The sequence below is a fragment of the Lampetra fluviatilis genome, chromosome 1 (assembly GCF_964198595.1).
Source record: "Lampetra fluviatilis chromosome 1, kcLamFluv1.1, whole genome shotgun sequence".
Lineage (NCBI taxonomy): Eukaryota > Metazoa > Chordata > Hyperoartia > Petromyzontiformes > Petromyzontidae > Lampetra > Lampetra fluviatilis.
In genome coordinates, this window is record NC_136275.1 from 12,338,209 (window position 1) to 12,362,635 (window position 24,427).

General features: G+C 41.9%; 1 protein-coding gene across 1 annotated transcript in view; it reads right to left on the bottom strand.

Moving 5' to 3' along the window:
- The window catches only part of COL18A1 (collagen type XVIII alpha 1 chain), a 58,450-nt gene that overhangs the window by 19,923 nt on the left and 14,100 nt on the right, over positions 1 to 24,427 (bottom strand). The window contains exons 3-16 of the mRNA XM_078856422.1: positions 10,289 to 10,641; positions 8,925 to 9,113; positions 7,246 to 7,323; positions 7,034 to 7,150; positions 5,696 to 5,891; positions 5,401 to 5,463; positions 3,763 to 3,905; positions 2,933 to 2,959; positions 2,034 to 2,240; positions 1,634 to 1,660; positions 1,456 to 1,518; positions 1,191 to 1,277; positions 624 to 683; positions 105 to 242 (exon numbers count right to left, since the gene is read on the bottom strand). Coding sequence (XP_078712548.1) covers positions 105 to 242; positions 624 to 683; positions 1,191 to 1,277; positions 1,456 to 1,518; positions 1,634 to 1,660; positions 2,034 to 2,240; positions 2,933 to 2,959; positions 3,763 to 3,905; positions 5,401 to 5,463; positions 5,696 to 5,891; positions 7,034 to 7,150; positions 7,246 to 7,323; positions 8,925 to 9,113; positions 10,289 to 10,641 — 1,748 coding nt within the window. The remainder of the gene's footprint in view (positions 1 to 104; positions 243 to 623; positions 684 to 1,190; positions 1,278 to 1,455; positions 1,519 to 1,633; positions 1,661 to 2,033; positions 2,241 to 2,932; positions 2,960 to 3,762; positions 3,906 to 5,400; positions 5,464 to 5,695; positions 5,892 to 7,033; positions 7,151 to 7,245; positions 7,324 to 8,924; positions 9,114 to 10,288; positions 10,642 to 24,427) is intronic.

Genomic DNA, 24,427 nt, shown 5'->3' on the forward strand with positions numbered 1-24,427 from the left:
GTTTACGTGGTATGAGAAAGAAAAAAAGAATTCTCTCAATGCAACTGTGGTCCTGTGGATGGCTGCATGAAGACCGTTACCCTATTAGCATAGCAGTCACTTACTGGAATCCCAGAAAGGCCTGAGGTTCCAAGTTTGGCAATTTCTGAGACGTTCATCCCAAATATCCCAGGCTTCCCGGGTAGGCCGGGCACTCCTGGGGGGCCTTGAGCGCCTGGTAGTCCGCGGGGACCGGGGGGGCCCTGGAGTTTGGGGGACACAGGAACAAAATGGACAAGCAAGAGGGAAACATAAGTTTGATTGTAAGATAATGTTTTCATCATTCGAAATGACAAAAACGTCATGCTGAACAACTTGTGCTGAAATCCAAAATAGCCAAAACCGCGAATCTTACGCAACAATTTAAAGATAATTTTGCCAATACATGTTCATAATTTTTGTGTCTAGTGTGCCAACAATGCAAAACTGCAGAGAATAATGGAATTTGTCAAGAGAATGTCATTGCTTTCATCTTAAAGCAGTGTAATATTTAAATTCAAACATTACATCTATGAATTTGATATATTGAAGGCCGAGGACAAGCCAAAAAATAAACAAAATAAAAAACAAGATGCCGCACTCACTCGAACCATGTCCACATCATCGTCTTCTGAGTATCCTGAGCCTTCAACGTTCACCATGTTCTGCAAGCAGATTAGTGACAAAGTAAACTCCGTGTGGAGTGGTGGCCTGACAGTAGCCATTCACATACTTATCGAATGTAAAGTGTTATCTGGTTTGAAATAAATACGTATAAAAACACACACACTTGTGTTTAACGAACTAAGCAATATTTACAATACTGCATGTAAAAAATACACATGAAATGAAATGCTGTGTTTGGTGTGTATTTACCTTTTGTGAGTGCAAGTGGCTGTAAAGACTTAAAACTCTTGGAGCACCCCACCTGCCACCACCCTTTCCCCCCCTTACGTTTGTTCCTCTTCCCGTGCCTTCCCTTCCCCGTATAAAAACCTACGTTCCCACTCACAGTCCCTACACAAGTGGTGCAGTGAGCCCACTTTTCTCCCCTTCCCTCAACCCATAAATATTGTGTTCAGGTTTCTGTCCGTGGAATTTGTGTGCCCCCTTCCCTTGTTACGGTTCGTGCGCTGTATCGGGCTCTTGAAAACCGGCATTGGAGCACATACCACTTTGCGTCCATGTCCTCCCAACCCGGGAGGGCCTGGAGGGCCTGGAGGGCCTGGTGGGCCGGGTGCACCCACAGCAGTATCGCCCTACACAACAGCACCAATGGAGGCACGCATAAAGCATTACTCTACAGTGCTGCGTAAAATGATTAATTATTCATATGCCCATTGTGAGACAGCAGCCAAGGATTACAAAGAAAAAATACGTTCCACTTTCAGAATAAACATGGCCTGCATTATGTTATCTATTATGATCAAGTCTCACCTTGTTTCCTTTAGGGCCTTTGTCACCTTGCAGTCCTGGAAATCCCGGAGGACCTTTTTCCCCCTGCACACAAGTCAGTTAACAAGATACCTTCATTCATAATAGGACACAAAAAACACACAGCATAGGCATAGATATAAAGATTATATGTATATTATATATATGAGGCACAACTTACAGGGGATCCGTCTTCTCCTGGGTCACCCTGGAGAGGAACATAAAAATACACGCCAAGGTAAACAAACCTTTACAAATATGTATTTTACTTACCCAGGAAATCTAACTCAGTCTCAAGAAAAATAAACAAGAGGGTTTTGTTTGGGATGTTTGGTCAACTCTTTACAAAGTATGCTTGAAGGAAAACCATATTTCCCTGACAAAGCCCTCAAATACGAGAGAAGAACACTCAACATATCAGCCCTGCAGGTGGATATCACACACCTCCGATTAGTACGGTTGGCTATATAAGATTAAAAAGAAGTTCAACATACATACATACATACACCCAGAATGAGCCACCTCAAAATCATCAGATTTACATGCGCCACCACACACAACAAAACAGCTCTAAGACTTGCCGGTTCACCCTGTGACCCTGGTTGCCCTGGAGATCCCAATGGTCCTGCTTGGCCTGGTGGACCCTGAACCAGTTGTGTGACAGTGCCATCCTCCTGCTTGACCAGAGAGGCGGCTGGGCCTGGGAGGCCTACTGCGCCAGGAGGCCCTGGTGGGCCAATGTCGCCCTTGCTTCCTTTTGAGCCCGGATACCCGAACCCAGAGGAGCCCTTCATGTCAGACACAAGGCACACTTGGTTTGATCTGGTTTTGTAAACAGATTAAGATGTAGTCAGATAATGCATAATGCGACTACTCAGTATCTCAGTTCGTCACAGCACTTGATAATATATTTTTGTTGTTACAGAACCTACAGTATTGAACAAGACACATGAATGACCTTTGTAAAAAAAAAAACACAGTGACATTGCTCATCGCAGCAATTGGTGCACCACCTAGCATCATGTGACTTCCTTAAACAACCTGCGAATCTGTTAGGCACAGGCACTTGACAAATTTTCACTTTCTGATCACTCATGTCATGCAGTGGCGTGGTGGTGGAAGGGCAGGGCCAATAATGAGGGGAAAGTGAAGCCGACATAAGGGTGGCACTGATGAAGATAGTTGTGCAAAGGACATTTCTTGAAAAAGGGCCATTGTCTGAAACGTGACATATTTCTCATTTTTACGGCAGTGTTATAGACAGATCTGTCACATTTATTTTTGACGTGGACATATGAAGAAGCATTTTCTGCTCATCTAATTAGTTATTTGTATTCTCCACAACAATTTTAATAGTTTTGATTAGAGTGGGGTTGAGTTCAATGCAATAGGGGGTGGGGCAGGGCTCACAGGGAAGATTGACCCCATCCACCGCATAGGTTGCTCTCTGCTGTGGTGTATATTCAGTAGTGGTACGTACCTTCATTCCGTTTTCTCCTTTGTCACCCTACCAACGAAAACCACAAAATTTCTTTTAAAAAACTAAAATCTTTTTTTGTTTCACCAAAACCTCTCTCATTCATCAAAATGACATCATGTCTAGTCATGTATATATGAGCATATATTCCAGATATGACATCGAATATCATCCCAGAGGTGGGACTATGAGGGTGAAAAAATGCAGCATGGTAGATATAATACATTCCATTATGACATACTTAACTCGTGATTTGTATTTATGAATAATTTATTTTATATATATACGTGTATACGGTGCATGAAGGACTAATGTCAAGGTGTTTAGATGGGAAATAGGCTTTCAATTTCTGTTCACAATCAGGGTGGGGGTAATTCAAAAAAATGTATATTTTTATTTTACCAGGTAAGACCTACTGAGCTATAAAGCTATTTTTCAGAAGCAACCTACCCACAAATGATGTATCAACGAAGTGGCTTATCATGTGGACATTTATAGCAACCAAATACTTTAAATGCATGTTTCTGAATGTGGAGGGAAAAACGAGAGGACCTGGAGAAGAATCCATGTGATTATGGGGATACCATGTAATCTCCAAATATAAAGGGGCCAGGGTCGGGATTGAACCCACAACCTCTTTTATTCCAGGCAAGGTAGTAAACATCACATCACCGTAGCGCTCTAAATTTAAACTCTGCAGCTTCGTCGATGGGAAATCTGTGCCAAGCCTTGTATTTAAATGGACACTTTTGTAATTGCTGGAAAGATTTGTTTTGAACAGCATCCGCTCACTGACACTGATAACACCAGCAGCAGCGACATATCCTCCTCACCTTTTCCCCTACGGTGCCACCCTCACCGTTCGCCAAAACCAAGCCGCTGTTGCCCTTAAGGCCCGGAAGCCCTTGCAGTCCTGGTTCTCCTTTGAAGCCCATCTCACCCTTAGTGCCCTTACTCCCCCCATCCCCTTTAGATCCTGGAGATTGGGTTGGGAGTAAATAAGAGGCACAGAGGAAACACTTTTGAGTTACAACAAAGAATGAAAAAGGCAATCCTACGTATCCACGGTGTTTCCCTTCATGATTGAACCTTATGACGGGACCCTAGGGTCCCGAATAAACGGAAGTCAAAAGCGCGATATATTTATTTATTTGTTTATTTTTGGCGACTCTGTCCCACTGCGCACATAAACGCCGCGACCCACCTGGCGCTGATCATTATGTTGTCATGTCGTCCAAGCGCAGCAGTGAGGACGAATGCGCAGAAGAGCTGAACAAGCGAATGCATTCCATGCTCGGGTATGGGCAGGATCTTAAGTCTTATCCAAAGCTGCTCAAACTGCCTACACGACTTAAGTCCTTTATTTGTCATAACGGTATGCATAATACAGTGAAACTGCTCACTTATCTTCATTATTATTATTTATGACCAGGATCAATCGATGACAATCCTATTATCTACAAATATTTAACAGATGAGATGCTTTGCACCGTTAATTTCTCCTGTTTAATAATACTTCTCTTATCCATAAGCACCATGCATTTACTTTTTTTTGCGGTTAAGCCATAGTCCCCACATACCGCTCTGAATCAATGCGGATAAGAGGAGCTGCGACCCACTATTCTGTAGAGTAACATTGGTATAAACGCTTGTAACGATATGAACAGCACATTGAAAACGCATACTATTTTATGTACTGTTTACAAAGTGTGTTCACAAATCCACACTGAGACACACGATGATTGACAGAATGGTGTACATTATTTTTTCGATAGTGTATTTAAATAGAGGTACTGCAGGTAAGTAGTTTTCAGTTTAAAAGGCATAGTTTAACAAGACAACACTTGCCACCATCCTTCAAACACATTGGAGAATAAGTATAACCCGTAAAAACAAAGTTTTTCACTATAAATCCTTTATATGCGTGGCAGCGAACTTAATATAAAGGATTTAAAAATATATTCGCCTGTGGAGGACGCGGGGATCGATCCCGCGACCTTTGGCATAGCAAGCGAGGGCGCTACCAACTGCGCTACTCCGCCACGGCCTGTGGAGGGGTTACGCTCTGGGCTCTTATACTGTGACGTTCAGCCAAAGCCATGAATGAGTTATATTTGAATATATGTAAAATAATTTTTGTTTGCCTAAAAAGTGTAAAATTTTGGGAATTTTTTTTCACGAACATTAATTGTCTCGCACAACGAGTCTGTGTGGAAAATGTCAGCTCGATTGGATCACGGGAAGTGGGTTAAAACACGACCGAAAGATTTGCACGGTCGTAAGCAAGCAAGCAAGCACGCAAGCACGCAAGCAAGTGAACTTAATATAAAGGATTTAAAAAGGGCAAAGTTTTTGTTTACATTATAATTTAATGTTTATGCGAGAGCCGGGGGCTTATGGGACCCCGGGGTCCCGCCATGAGGTTCATGTGACGACGAGAAGGGTCACGCCCATGCAAGGGGATGACTCACCAACAGGCCCAGGAGGGCCACGTGGGCCCAGAGGCCCCAAGCCACCTCCACTGCTGGGTTCGCCTGGAAAACAATGATCATCAAGAGCAGTCACCAGGGATCAGAAATAAGATGGAAATTACGATTACTATAAATAATGTCTGGAGCTAAATTATATTTTGAAACGTCATCTTGGACAAAAAACCCAGAGTTGTTGGGTTTTTTATTCATTAACCTTCATATAAATTCTGGATAATTTATGTATACAACAATCCTATTTTATTAGTTATCGTGTCAATATATCTGAACGTCTCACCTTTCTCTCCCTTGTGTCCAGGAACACCTGGAAAGCCATGGTCACCTTTGTCTCCCTTGACCACGTGGCTCTGAATGATGGGTGAATCCACGTGTCTGTCTTCAGCATCTGGCCTAGGTCGATAATTCACGTCTGGCTGAGGCCTAACTCTTGAATCTGGGGGTTGAAGTGGCCTTGGGGCTGGGGCAGCCGTCACCTGCACAGAACACAAGTGATGTGGGTGTTTTTGGAGCAAAGGTTTGGCGTTAGTTGTCAATGTCATTACGTCTCATGGTTTAAATCATAATTTTATGTAATATGTGCCAAGTGCACATTCCTATATATACACAGTAATTGTTTAGTTAAAAAAGGCTCTGCTCCAGGTGTCGGCAACCTATGGCCCGGAGGCCGTATATGACAGAAGGCTTGGTTTTATGTGGCCACGAGGGCTATCACTGCTATGCCCTCGAAACAACATTTATCTGTCACTGCAAACACCTGAGCCACACAAATCAGGCAGTAGAGGAGAGTATTTTTGACATTGTTCTCATTATTTTTTGCATTACTGTGGGATAACGCTAAAGGGTGCATTAATATGTGGTTTTAGTTTGGTGTTTTAACAACTTAACACCTGTTTTGTTGCCAGATAAAAAGGTATAAAACCTCTTCTCATATTTTAGTACTGGCAAAGGAGGTACCATGATGTAGATGCTCACCCCGAGCTCTTATTACTCTGATAGTGCATTGTCTTTGTGCTGTACGCCTTTTGGAGTCCTCTGGTCTAACACCATTTGAGACGAGGCTCAAAAGAAAGCTGTCTCTGGTGTGGACCAATCAGTTTCAAAGACAATGCATATATTATAAGAGTATGTTTTTTTTGCATTTTTACCACAAGTATTGTGGTTAATGCAGACATGATTCCTCGTAAAAGGTTTCAGTTTGGTGTTTTAACAACTTAACACCTGTTTTGTTGCCAGATAAAAGGGGAAAAACCTAAAACATAATGTGTGGTTGCCCACCAATGTTATATTGTGAATTGGCCCTCGGTATGAAAGGGTCCCTTCCCCTCCCCCGTTCTGCACCAGATGAATATAAACCACAGCTCATGTATCAACGCCAGAGGGCATGCTACTGAAAACTGATGATGCGCACCAAGTCATCACTGTCACGTAAACTACATGTTTATGAGTTTCATTGGTATATATAACGAAGTACACATATTAAAGGAGTACTTCTATTGAGTAATACATTTTTTGTAATGTTTGTCAATGCTACATCTGCTATACAGTACACTTTTGCCACATTACCGACGTCTGAGTGGCATAGATTCGGAACAATTATAAAAGCTAGAGGGCTTACCGACAGTGTATGGCCTCTAGAAGTGTCCTCATCCTCATCATCATCCTCATCCTCGTCCTCATCCTCATCCTCATCCTCCTCATCTTCAGACGCACCACTGATTCCATCCCCAGATACCTGCAGTCCACACAGATGGTTTAAACACCCACCATCACCCTCCTGCGATGAGGAGCTGTTCAGCTTTGTAAACTGAATGAGCGTGCGTGTTGCACCTGCTCTTGGTCTTCATTGTCGCACTGAGCAGAAGCTGCCTCTGGGTCCTCTTTGATAGACATCTCCTGGATGGCTCCCTGCAAGCACACACACACACATAAGCATCTATGCACTTGAAACACTTTCACACATGGACTGTTTAAGCCACACACAATTGTAAATTTTCTATATTTTCATTTATTCTTGTTTTTTCACATATCTTGCTATTGCACCTGAAAGCTTGCGATTACACTCGAATCTTAGCAGACAGCTCCTTTCTTCTTTCATATTGCTCCGGTCTCATGGCAAAGGAGATGAGTTGCCTTCAAGGACTCTGATGTGATAAGTAAAGAAGCGACTGATTGAAAACTTACTTTAAATATTATTTTTTCTATTTTCCTCTTACAAATGTTTCATCTTCCTTATACATAAAAAATATTGTGCCTACCTATGCTCACAAAAAAAACCACAACTATTTTGTTGGTTGGCAGTTGGAGTTCAAAAATGCAAACTCACGAACATATGAACACTTTTGTTAGAAGTGGGTACAAAAAAGTCCCTTTAGGCATTCAAGGGTATATTGTTAAATTTTACAATGTTTGTTAATTAACTGGAAAATCTTACAAAAGGCCAAGCCCCACTGACCTGACCTCACTGTCAAAAGGGGAATCACTACACTGAGACAGAGGTTCTGAAGTTGAATAAGGACAGCCTCTTCATTGTAGTGCTAATCTGCATTGGAACCTCGGTTTCAGTTTACACAATCTGTTGCAGTGTGATAAAACATCAAACCAATCTACAGCTTGGTTTTAATCCAGCTTTACTCCTGCTGGCTAAAGCAAAATCGTTACGTTCTTGTGGTGGCACTGTAACATGGAGCAAGACGATGTTCGTCCATTGGTGCTGATGATAACATTTTATCACAATTATCTGTTTGTTAAATAAACATATAAATACGATATACATTCATGTAAGTTGTTTGTACTTGTTTTCACCCAATCATGGAAAAAACAGGACTGGAGTAATTCAACTATTCCCATGAGTCACCTCCTTTGTTTGCCTCGTGCAGCAGAATACATTTGTCAACGAGTCATTCAGTGATAAAATTAGCAATGTGTGGCTATTATGCTCCTCTAAATGCCATGAATATTGATTTTAAGAGAATAATTTCATGTTTGTCACAGACGGTGGTTTAATGGAATTTGTTTCCTTTGTTCAGCTGCCAACTGTCATATTTGAACTAATAGATGCTAAAATGCAAACCATAAAAATCTCACTCAGCAGCAGTTCCGAACGTTCTTTCGACTTTAAATTAAGCATGTAATCATCAAAACAATAATTGCTGATCAATCCACTGCTGGATGAATGCCTCCCCATGCTGTGTGAGTCATGGACATTTTTTGACCATACACTGATCATCATGGATCAAGGAAGTCCAGCACTGGATTTGATATCATTTGCCACTGATGTTAAACGTGGCTGGAAATGTACTCAGGTCACTGGGTTCATAACGTAGAGTGCTACACTACTGCTTCCCCAAATCATTAATGACACGTTATTATGATTATTATTTGATTGTTTATTATTGATTTATATTAAAAAATCATCATCCAATTGAAATGTATATATTTTTTAATCCACAACCACCTAAGAAGGGCAACAGCAGTGCTCAAAGCTAGTTTTTGCTCGGGACACTTACAACAAACTTATCGGTGTCAGCTCCCCCAGCCTGAGCGATGAAGATTCCTCCATTCGGGTCAAAGCTCAGGGCATGGCTTGCGCGTTGGATAGCGGCGCGCTCCATGAGCTGGCAGCCCATGTAGAATGAGACTGTGTCCTCCGCCACAGACAGCGCCAGCCTCGTCCAGCGATTTGTCATTCGAGGGACCTGGTGTGCACAAAGACAAAGATCCCCCTTGTAGGCTTGACAGACTATTGGGGCAGGTACTGTGAGCTAGCACATATGAAGGCCAGTACAGCACATGAAGGGTTGACAATATTTACACACCGCACTAGGTACTCATATGAGGCTGAGTCGACCTAGGAGAGGCCCAGGACTGGTACAGATAATCGTCACGGGTATTGGCCATGAGCAGGAATCAAACTCGGGTGGTTGGGTTTGTAGCTCAACACGCTAACCGTTACGCTACTACTAACCACAGCCACACACGTGCACATGAGGCCACTCCACGTCAATGCAAATTGGGTGGAATATTAAAGACGTTAATTTGCTCATTTGGCTTTTGTGGTAATACATGTGTAGTGTTTTGAGTTATACTGCGACAACAAGTAAGAGCACAACTACGAATATTTGTCACACAAGGATTTATGTGGAGCTACAGCAAATGGAAGGAATATATGCTGCCTTCATTTGCATCACCAACATTTGTTTTCATAAATAATATAATTAGATGATTCTGTTTATACAAATTTGCAAACAATGACTACATTGCTTCTTTCCTTGCACTGTTCACATTTGGAATTCCCTCCCATCGCCACAATTAAATAAGGCAGAGAAGAAAACAAAAATTGTTCTTTAATACAAGAAACGAATTTACTCATCTATTACACCATCAAGAGTCCTAACAATGATTTGGAGCTTTCGTGACTGCAAGAATTACTCTTTGGTTCTTTCGGTAAAGTCACATAAAAAGAGAAAATAATACATTAAATAATAGCAAAACGACGTTTCGATTGCAACACAAGCAATCAAGAGAAAACAAACCTAGTAAACTTAGAAATATAATGCAATACAACACAGAGAGTCGGCTAACATAACAGTTATATTAGCCGACTCTCTGTATACTGTTATGTCAGCCGACTCTCTGTGTTGTATTGAATTATATTTATAAGTTTACTAGGTTTGTTTTCTCTTTCATTTGTACCTGATGATTATTGCTTGTGTTGCAATCGAAACGTCGTATGCTATTATTTAATTTATTATTTTCTCTTTCTATGTGACTTTACCGAAAGAACCAAAGAGTGCTAACAATGTCTGAACTCTTTGGGCTTTTCTTGGTCTGTCCTTAGAAAACCGTGATAGATAAATAAATAAAGCCTTACGGGGAAGGCGGCGGCAACGCGGGTGTCAGCGCCGCTGGGCTCCGTGTAGAAGAGTACTATCGTCTGCTCGCCGTCCTCCACCGGCATCAGCTTGAGCCCCAGCTGTACCATCTGCTGGAAGGAGTCCGTGACGGCGAACAGCACACCGCCCTCATCCGTGGCTGGGCGCACTGTGGCCAGCAGCGAGAAGTCGCGGGACAGCGTCCGAGGGAGGTAGGTCCCTGCGGCGCGCCCCACGTTGGCATCCTCGGAAAACTCGTATGCTGGGAAGCCCTTGTAGCCGGCCGTGAAGGAGACCGGGGGAGGCAGCGGGACTCCGATCAGCTGCAGCAGGTCCACATTTTGGCCCTGGCCTAACGATTGCATATGGACAGAGAAGAAAACAATATTTCAAAGATATTTGAGATTAATTCAAGCCATTTGTTGGGCCTGCTACGCCTTATAATAACGTAAGTAGTAATATAAATAATATGACAAAACTATCGGCAAGCCTAGCTGTGTAGCAGTGAGGATGCTGTGACATGCAAAATTATGAAGCTTCGCAAAGGCACGCGCTAAATATATACTTTTAAATCTGAATTTTAAAGCGCCACAGTGGTATTTTATAGTATGTTTGTCAAATCTAAGTAAGTTTTAGTTTGTTCACACGAATCTCTTTATATTTTTTAAGTTTATAAATTCATGAAGTATATTTTCACGAAGTATTTCTTTCAAATTATATATTCACAACAATATTATAAACAATTTCCTTAAAATGTTGTACAAACAATTTTGTAATATATAAATGAATATAATGCTAGTACCTCATATTTGCTGATCACAAATCATTATAACAACCAAGTTAATTGACTACAGGAAATTGTTGAAGAACTTAATTATAAAAAGATATATATATTTTTTAACAAATATAACAAGTTCACGAAACAACTGAAGGTATCCATGAGAGGCACTCATCTGGAAAGGCACTCTGCTTGAAATCACAAGTACAGTATGTACACCTAGGGCAGTTATTTAAGGTGGACTGGGATCAAGATGATAAATTAAAGAGGCCGATGAGAAAACTAAAGTTGTCAATGGAACGCAGCATATCAATGTGGATCAGAAACATGAACACTGACAAAAAACGGAACAAAAGTTGGAAAATGCTCAAAAGACCGTATACATGCTTGGCATTACACTGAGTGGGACAGCTGAATCAGAGGATATAAAGCAAGGTAGAGACATCAAGCGGCAGTGCAAATGGGCTTGGAAAGGACACATCGCTCATGGTCAAGGCTAATGGTGGAGTGACAACCAACGGAGGGAACACTCAAGAGTGCGTACATCAATGAAATGGAGCGATCAAATCAGCTCCTGTGGAGATGTCTTGTTACGTCACAGTTTTGTGAGAATTGGTGAAGGCTTTGGAAAGCTTTCATGCAGCAGTAGATATATCATGGCTGATGACGATTAGATGTTTCACCACGTGTACAGGGAAATGTACCTTGCATTACAATGCCACAGGGTATATAGGGGAGCTCAGATGTGATTTCCAAAAACAGCTGGTGCCCGCATTGCCATGGAAGCATTAATCTTCTTAAATCAGCAGTTGGTCAAACACGTACCAGCAATTGTATTTGTACAAAAGCCAAGAACAAGGTTTACATTTTTACAATGCTCCTGTAGTTAATCTTAAAAGAGCTGCTTATAAATATAACATGTGTGGACTTACGCGTAGCAAATGTGACCATATTTTTCCATCAAAAGTAAACATTAAATATAAAAGGTATCCATAATAAAGGTTTTTTTGGGTTAGATCACGTAAATATAAATGTGTCCTAAACCCACCACCACCCGACACAGCCAATTAGTAAGGTTTGTCACAAAAACAAAACATGTCAATTCGTTACTAGTATAGCACACCGGTGTGTTGGAGAGTAAACCCACAACGTTTACAATTCGAGTACGACGTTTCGCCAGTAATTACAACTATGTATCATAAAAAGGTATCATGCATGTATATCAAAGGTACAACTATTTAAGCATGTGAAATAATGTTTTGGATGAATATACAAAATAAATTTCAGAAAACATAGAGAATATATGGCAAGGCTAACTATAATTGAAGTATTCAACTTATTTCGCAATATCACCATTAATATTTTTAAAATGAGCTCCCAAGTGCTCCTGTGAAAACTGACATTACTGAGTAGTAAACAAACCAAAAAATTACATGATAAAAAAAAATCTATGTCATTCACATTTTTTACAAAAAATTTGTATTTCATTTTGTTCTCAAGATACCAAGGCCTATTGATAGATTTGCAATTCTCTCAGTGCGTTCGATCCATTAAAAGTGACACCATGGTGCAATACCAACCATCATGTGTCTCTGTGAAAGGCCCAAGAGAAAATGCGTAACATTTTTATTAATTCAAATCAAAACTGATTTTGTGTTTAGCTTTTTGTCCTTCCCCTGCACCTCCGATTAGCACAGTTGGCAATGTACGGTGCAAAAGAAGTTCTACATACATACATATGCAGGTGCACACACACTGACACACTCCCTAGGAGTCGGAGTGTAAATCACCCGAAATACCACCTTACCCTGCGGCCCGCGAATCTGCAGCTGTGCGGGGATAGCCATGACTCTCAACATGGGCGCGAGGACTACTCTTCCCACTGCAGCCGAGGTGGACAACACGACCCCACTTTCAGTCGTTCTTCTCGTCAAGTTGCCTGCGCCACCAGTCCCTACTGTGATGCTTGTATTGGTCACGGCACCGGCTCGAGCCATCTCGTCCTTCAGAGTTTCATCGACGGTGATGTCCAATGTGCTCTGCTCAAGTGGTTTCACTTCGAAGCTTGGGTTGGTTACCATGCTGACTTCTGAGTGCTCGCGAGTGCTTGAAGCAATAGTTGTCGGCTGCTCTCCTGCAGTACTTTCTTCCAAGTACCTTTGCTGTACATCAGAAGATTCTCCTTGTGTCATAAGAGCTGAGATGAATGTGTTACTGAAAGGTTTTGAATTGATGCCAGGTGCAGTGCTGCTTTTATCCTTCTCCACTTCAGTTGTTGCAGTAGGGGATGCTTTTGTTGCACCAGTCGTCTTCACATCGGTGCCTCTAGCGAAAGGCCTTGTGTGCCATTGTTTCCAAAACCACGTAAGCTGCTGAGCATTCCCTATGGGGCTTACCCACAGAAGTGTCACAATCCACATGAGGCGGAACCAAGTTAACCGGCAGCACATGGCGCTGTCTTAAGGCGAAATCTTTGCAAGGTACAGAGCAGTCTTTAAATGTCCCTTTGTTTCTTCAACAATGTCCGCTGCTTGTGACTATTATACCTCCTGCCTTCACACATGTGGCCTCCAAATTCCAAATGCTGCTAATTATGGACTGTGTATCATCAAAAATGTACCATAGTGGACACTAATAGATTCCATTCGTAAATAGCTATGGCTGACCGCACACACACTGCATGACTCTCAGCAGCAGCCTCAGTCACACCCTGCAAGTTATGCAAGGGCCATCACCTTGGCTCTAGCTGCTGTTCACCATCCCAACCTCCACAACAAAAGGAGTCAGGGCTGTCATCTGTGTGACTATTAAAACTGGTAACAAGACTCCTAACAATGGACTCTACCATTACTTGTGCACCATGGATTGTGGGAGGTTTCTTTTTGAACAGAATAAAAAACACATGTGTAACCAGACACGTTAAGACAATAAATCTAAAAATAAATCCCCATTGTCATGTTAATGTGGTTGCTGATAAGTAAAATAAAGTCATAGCAATAAAGTATCCTCAATTACTCTTGCCTGACAAATTGTGTGGTAAGTTGCCATAACAACAGGCCAGCATTTGTCCCTAAGGATTGACCAAGGGGAGGCAGGCGATGTCCTAAAGACAGCATCCCACTTCCCAGGGATTAATTATCTGCTTGTTGGTGAGGCTCTCTGATTCCAAAACAGCACAATGGCATCTCCCCCAGCCAGCACCGCCAACCAGAATGGCGCAGAGGCAATGAAAAGGGGTGGGCTGGCGCTGTAGAGAGAGAGACTGAGACAGCAGGCATACTGATGCGAATTAACTGTGGGCTGGCAAGTCTTTAGCATGGTGTCCTCACACATTTGCTCGTGTAGCGTATACAATGATTTTAGCAAGGCTCGTAAACATGCAGCACTTCAATCTTAATTTGGAGCTTTCGTGACTGCAGGAATTACTCTTTGGTTCTTTCGGTAAAGTCACGTATAAAGATAAAATAATAAATTAAATAATAGCATACGACGTTTCGATTGCAACACAAGCAATCATCATCAGGTATAAATGAAATAGCAACAAAAATCTAACCAGAAAACTATAGACAGACATAATCTTAGGTTTTTTCGGTAAAGTCACGTAGGTAAAAAATTTAATTAATAAAAGTAAAATAAAACAAATTAAAAAAATTCACGACGTTTCGGAAGCAACACAAGCCTCCGTCTTCAGGTGGAACCGTCACAGCCACGACAGCTGTATCAAGTAAATGAGGGATCACAAGAAATACTACCCCGTATATAATGGTTGAGGGGGGAAGGGCCAGGAACGGCACACTTATTTATTAATATGGTAAGGTGAGGCTTAAGACACAAACACGAAGATCTCTGCCTGTGTATCGATCTTCGTGTTTGTGTCTTTCAAATTTCACACTTAACTTCTAATTCAGCAATTTTTGGAATACTACTCACTGTATTGTATGTGTGTGTGTAGGCATATATGCCTACATCATTTTTTTGCGGGGGGGGGGGGGGGGAGTGAAAAAAACGTTGGTGTGTCGACTAACTTGTTGGATCAACTTTTTACCCCCACATCTGGAGGGGGGTCCACTTTCTATAACTTTTTGATTCAGGCCTTCTGAAAGGCTCTTATAATTTAGTTGACAGACAAATTGACAAATAGAACGCCGGGCATTTATAATAGACTAGTATAAGTACCCGGCGTTGCCCGGGTGAAAAATATATTTCTTAATAACCTTACATATATACACAGATGTGCTGCTACCTCTGCCCCCCCCCCCCCCCCAGGCATGATCTCCTCGGCCGCTGTGCAGTAATATGTACGGCCTATAGTGTGGTGGGGTGTCGAGGCCTAGTACCGTGCAGAGCCTCCGGCCTCACCTAGATTGCCCACCTGGCTGAGGCTGGGTACCGGGGCCGTTACCCACCCCCCCCCGCGCTACAATAATACTGTCTAATCGCTATCATTTTATAATCTACCGACCCTATAATAGTAATTGCACCCATTGTGGTGGGGGGGGAGTGAAGAGGACGTGAAACTTTGATGAATTTACCTCAGTCGCGTGTTAATGCGTGCGCATATTTTTAACGGGAATTAAAAATGGCGTCCACCCTGCAGCGAATGCGTCGCTACCCGTTGCCAGGGGCAACCGCCGTCCAATGAAACTGCGTATGGTCCGGCGACACACAGACAGACAGACATATTTGCGATTTTATATATATAGATTGTCAGGACTCACGGTCACAACCGGTTCAAGTATAATTTATTTAACATTGTGGTTAATGGAATGAAAACGAGTGGTTGCAGGGGTAACGTGAATTAATTTGTGTTTACAGCACATATACAGTATAAAAATGGAAAACATACATTCTGCAACTATGGTGGGTTCAAGAATGGGGCACCACAGTGGCGAGATGTTAACTGCCTCGCCTGGTATACAGGAGATTGTGGGTTTGAGCCTGACCCTGACGCCTGTATATTTGGAGTTTGCATGTTCTCCTCGAGGTTGCGTAGATTTTCTCCAGGTCCTCCGGTTTTCCCCTCCACATTTAGAAACATGCAATTTGAGTATTTGGCTGCTATAAACTTCCACATAAGCCACTTCGTTGAGATATCATGTGTGGTCAGGTCTTACCTGGTAAAATATATTTTATATATATAGTTTTACAGTTTAAGAATTGATATTAATCAATCGATGCATTATTACAGTGTCAATGCAAAAGCACTCTAATGTATAGTGCATGCAACATGCAGGAGAAAAAGAGAAGAGTATGCATAAGGCACTTGTCATGCATGCATTGAGCTCAATGAACACTCAGCGGGGCACTTCTTGAGAACTCATGGTGGATCTGTTCGACATGTCTTGAAGGCATACGTTTCCGTGGCATGAGCGCACGTAGATGTACAACAATTTTGTCAATCCACTGCTGGATGAGAGCTTCTCGATACTGTGTGGGTCATGGGGGTCATTTAGCCATACTTCACCACGCTGTCTCTGTGTGTGCTGATGAACTCGGGGAACATAGACATGGGAACAGAGTACAGCACAACACTGTTTCCCCGTAGGTCAGGGGTCGGCAACCTACGGCTCCGGAGCCGCATGCGGCTCTTTACGGGCTGCTTCTTGACGATATGTACGTGAGTACAGTATGTACTCAGATGCATTGCGGCTCTTGAAATACTGAATTTTGTACCGAATTGTAAAGAAATGGCTCTTCTTGTTATTTTGGTTGTGGCGAGATGTTAACTGCCTCGCCTGGTATACAGGAGATTGTGGGTTTGAGCCTGACCCTGACGCCTGTATATTTGGAGTTTGCATGTTCTCCTCGAGGTTGCGTAGATTTTCTCCAGGTCCTCCGGTTTTCCCCTCCACATTTAGAAACATGCAATTTGAGTATTTGGCTGCTATAAACTTCCACATAAGCCACTTCGTTGATATATCATGTGTGGTCAGGTCTTACCTGGTAAAATATATTTTATATATATAGTTTTACAGTTTAAGAATTGATATTAATCAATCGATGCATTATTACAGTGTCAATGCAAAAGCACTCTAATGTATAGTGCATGCAACATGCAGGAGAAAAAGAGAAGAGTATGCATAAGGCACTTGTCATGCATGCATTGAGCTCAATGAACACTCAGCGGGGCACTTCTTGAGAACTCATGGTGGATCTGTTCGACATGTCTTGAAGGCATACGTTTCCGTGGCATGAGCGCACGTAGATGTACAACAATTTTGTCAATCCACTGCTGGATGAGAGCCTCTCGATACTGTGTGGGTCATGGGGGTCATTTAGCCATACTTCACCACGCTGTCTCTGTGTGTGCTGATGAACTCGGGGAACATAGACATGGGAACAGAGTACAGCACAACACTGTTTCCCCGTAGGTCAGGGGTCGGCAACCTACGGCTCCGGAGCCGCATGCGGCTCTTTACGGGCTGCTTCTTGACGATATGTACGTGAGTACAGTATGTACTCAGATGCATTGCGGCTCTTGAAATACTGAATTTTGTACCGAATTGTAAAGAAATGGCTCTTCTTGTTATTTTGGTTGCCGACCCCTGCCGTAGGTCATGAACACACAAGATTAGGGTTTCCACCTGTCTGGGTTTGATGCAGATAATCCGGAAATTGGCAAAAATGTTAAAGTGGAAGGAATGTATTTGTATGGAGATCTGGTAGCGGTATTGTGTTGCACATTATTGCAATGTCCTACACATATGATAGACATAGGCTTATGCTATAACCTTTCTGTGCAGTCTGAGTGCTATCCCAATGTTTTTGCGAGTGTTCTTTGCCGCTCTGTGGAAATAATGACGCAATAAAAACCCACTTGAAAAAATGTAACATACTTGTACGAATGAAGCCCATGTTAACACAAAATCGTAATTATAATTATTACTGATTTAGCAAATAACATATTTGCCCATCTATGTCCAGTAAAGCGAGCAGAACAGTCAAAAAACAAGTATCTATGTACTGCACAGGACATTCGCATACTATTTATGCGCAGTGTGATATGACATCAGCACACTGCGAAAGAAGCAAACGTGTTTTCTGACACTGCTTTTTGGCAGTGGTGTACAAACGCACCTCCGATTAGCACGGTTGGCTACGTCCAGTGTGAAAGAAGTTCAACATACATACAAATAACAAAAAACTTCACGCACTTGTCAATAGAAGTGGCCTCAGGAGGGAGATGAGCCATTTCCCAAAACGTCACCTATCATATTTTCCCACTTCATGGCAGTGTTATTGGCGAATGTGTTGAATCTATTAGGACATTAGCACACTGGTAGAACATTTGCAGACTGTGATAGGCATCCTTTATCGCAAGTCCATTTGACCTGCGGTGCTCAATTTGCAACGCAGCTCCGCCACGTCGCTTCTGGCGCCACCTTGTGGATAAACAAAGGCGAGTCAAAGTTGAAACTGTCAAAGGGGCTTATTGTAAAGGGGACAAAGGAAGGTTACAAATCTATCGCACACAATATTCAATGCGCAGTCCGGGAATTGCCATCTGTGTTCGGGTGACCAGAATTGGTTTGAGCCGAGTTTTGGTACCGGTATTGTGCTGAACTGTATTACAGTCCAGTGCGCAGTTTTTGATCGACTGAGAAATGTGTCCGAATTTGGTTTAATGGAAAAGGTGGCAACCCTACTTACAATAAAGTACAGCAAATATGTGCGGAGTTTCAGCGCTCTCGATACGTGCGTGTGAAGTGTTCTCTCTGACGCTCTAGTCTTTTTTGTTTTCTTTCACACTCAGAAAGTCAGAAACTGTAGACCCGGTACTCAATGAACGAGTCAACAGGAAGGACACTCCCATGACATACAGGTCATTGGCGCTCAGCGGTCAGAGTATCTCCAGGTTAAGTCAATAATGTAAACAATTGACAGTGTCATGTAAACACGTGAAAGAAGGGAGTGCGCACCTCGCAAACAGTGATTATTGAGAAAGAGTTTAGTGGTTGCAAAGTGTAATGAATCAACGACCCTTCCCTCATTTAATCACGCAAAGGAAAGAGGGGGAGGTGGGAGTTGAGCGTGGTCACACGATCATTGAGCGTGGTCACTGGATCATTGAGCCTGAGATGGCAGTGGCCAATAGATGGCAGCAGCCGCACGCTGGCTTGCATCACGACCTGTGGGTAATTTTTGTAACTGGCCCGCTGTCACAAACTGCCTTGCCAAATCTAATTAGAGTACGGGGTCCCAGCGAAATGTCATCACCCTGGGATAGACATTAAGTGTGAATATCATGCTGCTTTTAATGTGTAACTTTCAGAAAGTTATAATCAACATTTTTCATTGTTTTATGTATGTGTAGTGCCTGAAAGTACGCGTCACGCGCGGAGGTCGGTGTGCGCGCACGCGGCGTACAGTGGGAGCAAATAAGTACACGGGGCGCTGATTGGCTGGTTGTTGTTGTCGAGATGTAGGGCCGCGCTGTCTGAGGATGGTAGCAGTGGAGAAGAGTAGGGTAGCAGTGGAGAAGTGTAGGGTAGCAGTGGAGAAGTGTAGGGTAGCAGTGGAGAAGTGTAGGGTAGCAGTGGAGAAGTGTAGAGTAGCAGTGAGACGACGAAGCCAGTAGAAAGCGGCTGGAGTGTGGGAAGAGAAGCTGGTATAGTTACGACAGAGTGGGACGGCGGAGCTGATAAAGAGCAGCTGAACTGTGGCGGAAAGAGTGGAGAGGAGAGTCGACAGAGGAGTGATGGCGGAGCGAGTGAGGCCGGCGGATCGCGGCGAGCGAGCGGAGAGCGCGGAGGAGAAACGTGGATTGGTGTTAGCTGGAGGAACGTTGAGCGATGTTGGATGGAGGAGTGTTGATCGGAATACGCGGAATAAAGTGAAAGAGGAAAGACAAGAAGCTGTCGTATCGATTCGAGCACTACATATGTATAATGTGAAGTAAATTGTATTGGATTACAGCAGGACGTTTCTGGATACAAGTGAACACAATATAAGCAAAAGACACTTAAAAAAACAGTGTTAATAAATAAAAGCTACTTCGAACGTAACATTTTGACAATAAAAAAAAACAATGTTCTTTGGGTCTTTCGGTAAAGTCACGTAGATAGAACAATAAAGTAATACAAATGAAAATAAAGATAATAAGCTTTAAGTATAAAAAAGAATGGTTTACACCAAACGATTAACCTAAACCGACCTTACACTGTTGGCTTGCGTTTGGCCACGACGAGACAAGAATTAATAATTTCACCCCTCCAGCGAAAATACCACACTCTCCAACCAAGCAATTTCACTAGTACAACGACTATTTGTAGCTCCACAAAAAGCCAGGAGAGAAGAATGAAGTTTAAAGCTGAGCTTCACGTACAAAACCAATACAGAAGGGGGGTAACTGCATGAAAAAGCAGCCACGAATGTAAACCGGTGCCCACAATGGCAGGAATGTATAAGTCCGAGAGCTTAAAGAGTGAGCTTGGGTATTCAAGGTATTCTCACACTGTTAAATGTGTATGTACACTCTGTGCATATTCACCTCAGTGTTAAGAGGTCTTCAAATGTTTAACCAATGTGCTGAGCTAATGATCGTAGAAAAACTCCTGCAACCTTGCCAGATGCTAAGAAATTTCATCAGTTTGATGAATACTGTCTAATGCACGGGTAAAAAAATCACATTAAAAAAAGAAGAGCCTTTTCAAATATCAGTGTTTTTTTTCCAGCCCTCAAGACATTTTTACGAAATGTCAAACCCTAACTACTGTACAACATGAAACGCTGCAGGTTCACATTCAAGTTTTAGGACTGGCCTTAAGATGGTTATCTGCCTTCAGTGTTAAAATGTCACTTTCTATATACTGGAATGTAAATCCATGAACAGCATTGCCTTTCAACGTGAGCTTTAAGACTGGCAGATCTGACTTTTATAACACCTTGTAATAGCCATGTTGCAGTTTTACGCTTCTGAAAACCGGTGTGGAATGGATGGCATGCTTTCTCAGTGTTTCTAAGATACCAACACCGTGCGTTGCGCATGAAACATATGACCCAAATTTAATTACCATGCCTCGTGCACTGTGATACCACTGACATTGAAGGCAGCTTAGCAAAATGTGTGTCGTAAATGCATGTTGGTGATCATTGGAGTTAAAAACGTGAGACCTAAATATTGGGAAGATCATAAAGCATTCAGAAAAGTTGGACTTATTCTAAATTCTGAACTCAACACATGATACAAAAAATTGCCTAAATTTGTCAGGAAATGCTTAAAGTATATGTATAATATTACTTACTGTAAAGCATACACAGAAAATGTACATGGGCCCTTTTACATTACGCCAAATATAATCCACAGTGTCCTCTACATAAAGTATGTTCACTGACGTCAATTCATCACACTTCAGCTAACTAATATCTCTGGGCAAAAACAAATGCCTTTTGTCTGACACCTCTCACAGTGATCAATGTAGGCAAAACTGGCAGTCTGAGCTTCACTAATGCTTTTTTGACTGGCGCTCAGGGCCAAAGCAATAAGACTTGCAACGCCATTTGTAATAGTCTGAGTGTTAAGTATTTTTAACACATTTGTCACCAATATAAAACCAGAAAAGAGCTACACTTTAATGACTGGCTGATGCATCTGGTTATAAACCATATTTATGGCACAATGGGAGAGCAAGACTCCAGACCGTGCATTAAAAAGTTGAGCACATCCTGTTTTTATTACAGTTTTAATAATAAGTTTGTGTGCTTACATTCTACAGTGACGTGTAGGAATTACATTTTCAAATCCCGTTTGCGTTAGTCAGTTGGGTATGAAACTAAAATGATAGTAGAGGATACGTATCCACAAATGTGTTATCTGCCCCAGACCTCGAGAATGTTGTCATGTAGTCATGCAGCAGTGCACACGCGTCTCGGGAGCGACCCCGCGCCCCTGAGATTACAGGCATAGCGACAAGAGGTGCCCAACTCAGGACCTCTGACACCGCGCTTGCATCTCGTTTACATCACTTGCCTAACAACTTCTCGACATAGCAAATCACATTTTCTCCCACCAATGCCATCCAATATTTGAACATTGTAAGTAAAAGATTGGCCAATGCGCAGCGCATGCATATCATGATATTAAAATATAGTGCAATGTTTGATTTATTCAACAGTATCGGGTCAACATTTTGGCCAGTTGGACTTTATGAAATCTCAGTATTTAAATAAATACATTGGCAGAAAGTTTGGCATTTTTACTATTATACCAAAAATAATACGAAGGTGTAATATAAATACTATAGTATTAACATATATTTTCACACCGGAAATGTATAGAAGTATTGGAATTGCTGATGCTTCCATTACATGTTTCAGCATGCATGTCACTCTTCTGTCAGGCACATACGAGTCTTAACTCTAAAGGCAAAGAGAACAATCACCCCCCTTTATAATGTTGTTTATACATACACATCGAGCAAATGACAGGTGTAGATTGCCATGCAATTTTCAGTTTAAAAGGTCAAGAGTCAGAGGTCGAGGTATCCATTTTCTCGGCTTATTGAAATAAACTGCCCGAAAAAAAAACCTGTCCGCATACTCTTCTCTTAGAGAGAAACGAGGGTAATGACTCTGCTATCATCGCTGTTACCACCTTCACCATTAAATTCACTGTTTTTAAACCGCATACGTAGATTCAGGCAGTAACAAATTGGTGAAGGAAGCACATTTCGTCTTGCACCCCTAGTCAGTACCCGACTGGTTTGGATGCCCCCACCACACGATCCAGTATCGCTGCTCAGGTCCTCGAAGGCACTCAAGCTTCTTCACCACGTCAAGGCAGTGTTCCATTTAAGAAGACAGTGAATATATGTATTGCACTTACATAATCATAAATGTATACACATTGGGAAAAGCAGTTTCTTTAATATGTGTATCTATGTAACAAAAAATTGTGGTCAAGTGGGGTAACAGTTTTGCTGTTTAAACTCGTGTATTTTTGTAGGAGGACCAATGCTTGAGTAGATTATAGACTCCTTCATGACAAGCCTAAATGTCTATGTTTAATTCTCATATTAAGCAGCTAAGCACCAGTAAAAAATAACAGCTTAATAAATCCTCTTAAGAATGAAACAATGAGCGAAGTGATAAAAAAAACTTGACCATTGACATAGGCAAACGAGTTCCGATTTTAATGGCACTATCTTTACAAATGTAAACAGTTGGGCAAACACCCCGGTGATTTCCTTTGGCACCCGCTGTACCTTTATGCAGCTGCTTTGATTGTTTCAGAGCTGTCGGGGGTTTAATAGTCGACAAATGTTTGCTCACTGTGAAAACACAAGCGCTGCCAGTCCTTGTGAATATAAAGGGAAAACGTATGCTTCAGCAAAATAAACAGGTGTAACCAAAGTTATACAGCGTTAAATGGCCATAACTAATGAGTAAAAAGTAAAGTGGACAGAGAGACATCTCAACTTCAAACAGAATTCACAACATGATGCAATTACGTGTTAAAAATGTGCGTGTATATATTACTGTATGCGACGTGACATCGGAAAAAAATCTGACACAACTGCAGTACATATTTTATAAGAAAAGTTAAATGTTTAATGGAATTGGTTGCTATTAAGTGTAATTAACTAAGTAAGTCATAATAGGTAATGATGGCAACTGCATGAAGACTGAAACTTAATTTTAATAAAAAGTCAATTGTATTCCTAAAGGCTACGTGTGCCAATTTGTAACATGCCAAAAAAATGGTTTAATGTCATATACTATATTCATGTGCACAAAACTGGGAAACTTTGATAAAGAGGCACATGCAACCACATATTTAACAAAAAAAACAATACGGTAATTGAAAGCAAAGTATTCACGTTTCACATATAATGTGCACAATATCTATGCACTCAGGGTGTCACCACCAGATCGGGTCATGAAATCGGATTTGCACAATCCTTCACCAATCTGATCTTGGCAGTACGGGAGATTGACCGAGCAAAGCTGTTGCTGAGTGAGCATCATGCGAAGATGGGCAGAAACACAGTGCCCCAACTTTAGTCTAATAGTCTCGAATGCACAGTACCCTCAATGTACATTATTGCTCTCCAATTGCTGTATACGTTAATTAACCGTTGAATTTCTACAGTTCTTGTATTATTATTTCAGTAGTGTATGCGCGTGTAAGTATGTATCTGTTATTTTACTCGTACAATATTATTATTATTACGGTATTCAATTTTTATATTATTTATTCATGGTCTATTACTACAAGTCTGGGAAGGAGAGGTGACATAGTGGTAAGCGCACTACGGTCTGAACAGATCCACATTTACCAGCATAGTGAAGTACGGTTAAACAAGCCTCATAAGTATCATGGCATGGGGAAGCCTTCATCCAGTAGTTGATTGCCAAGAGC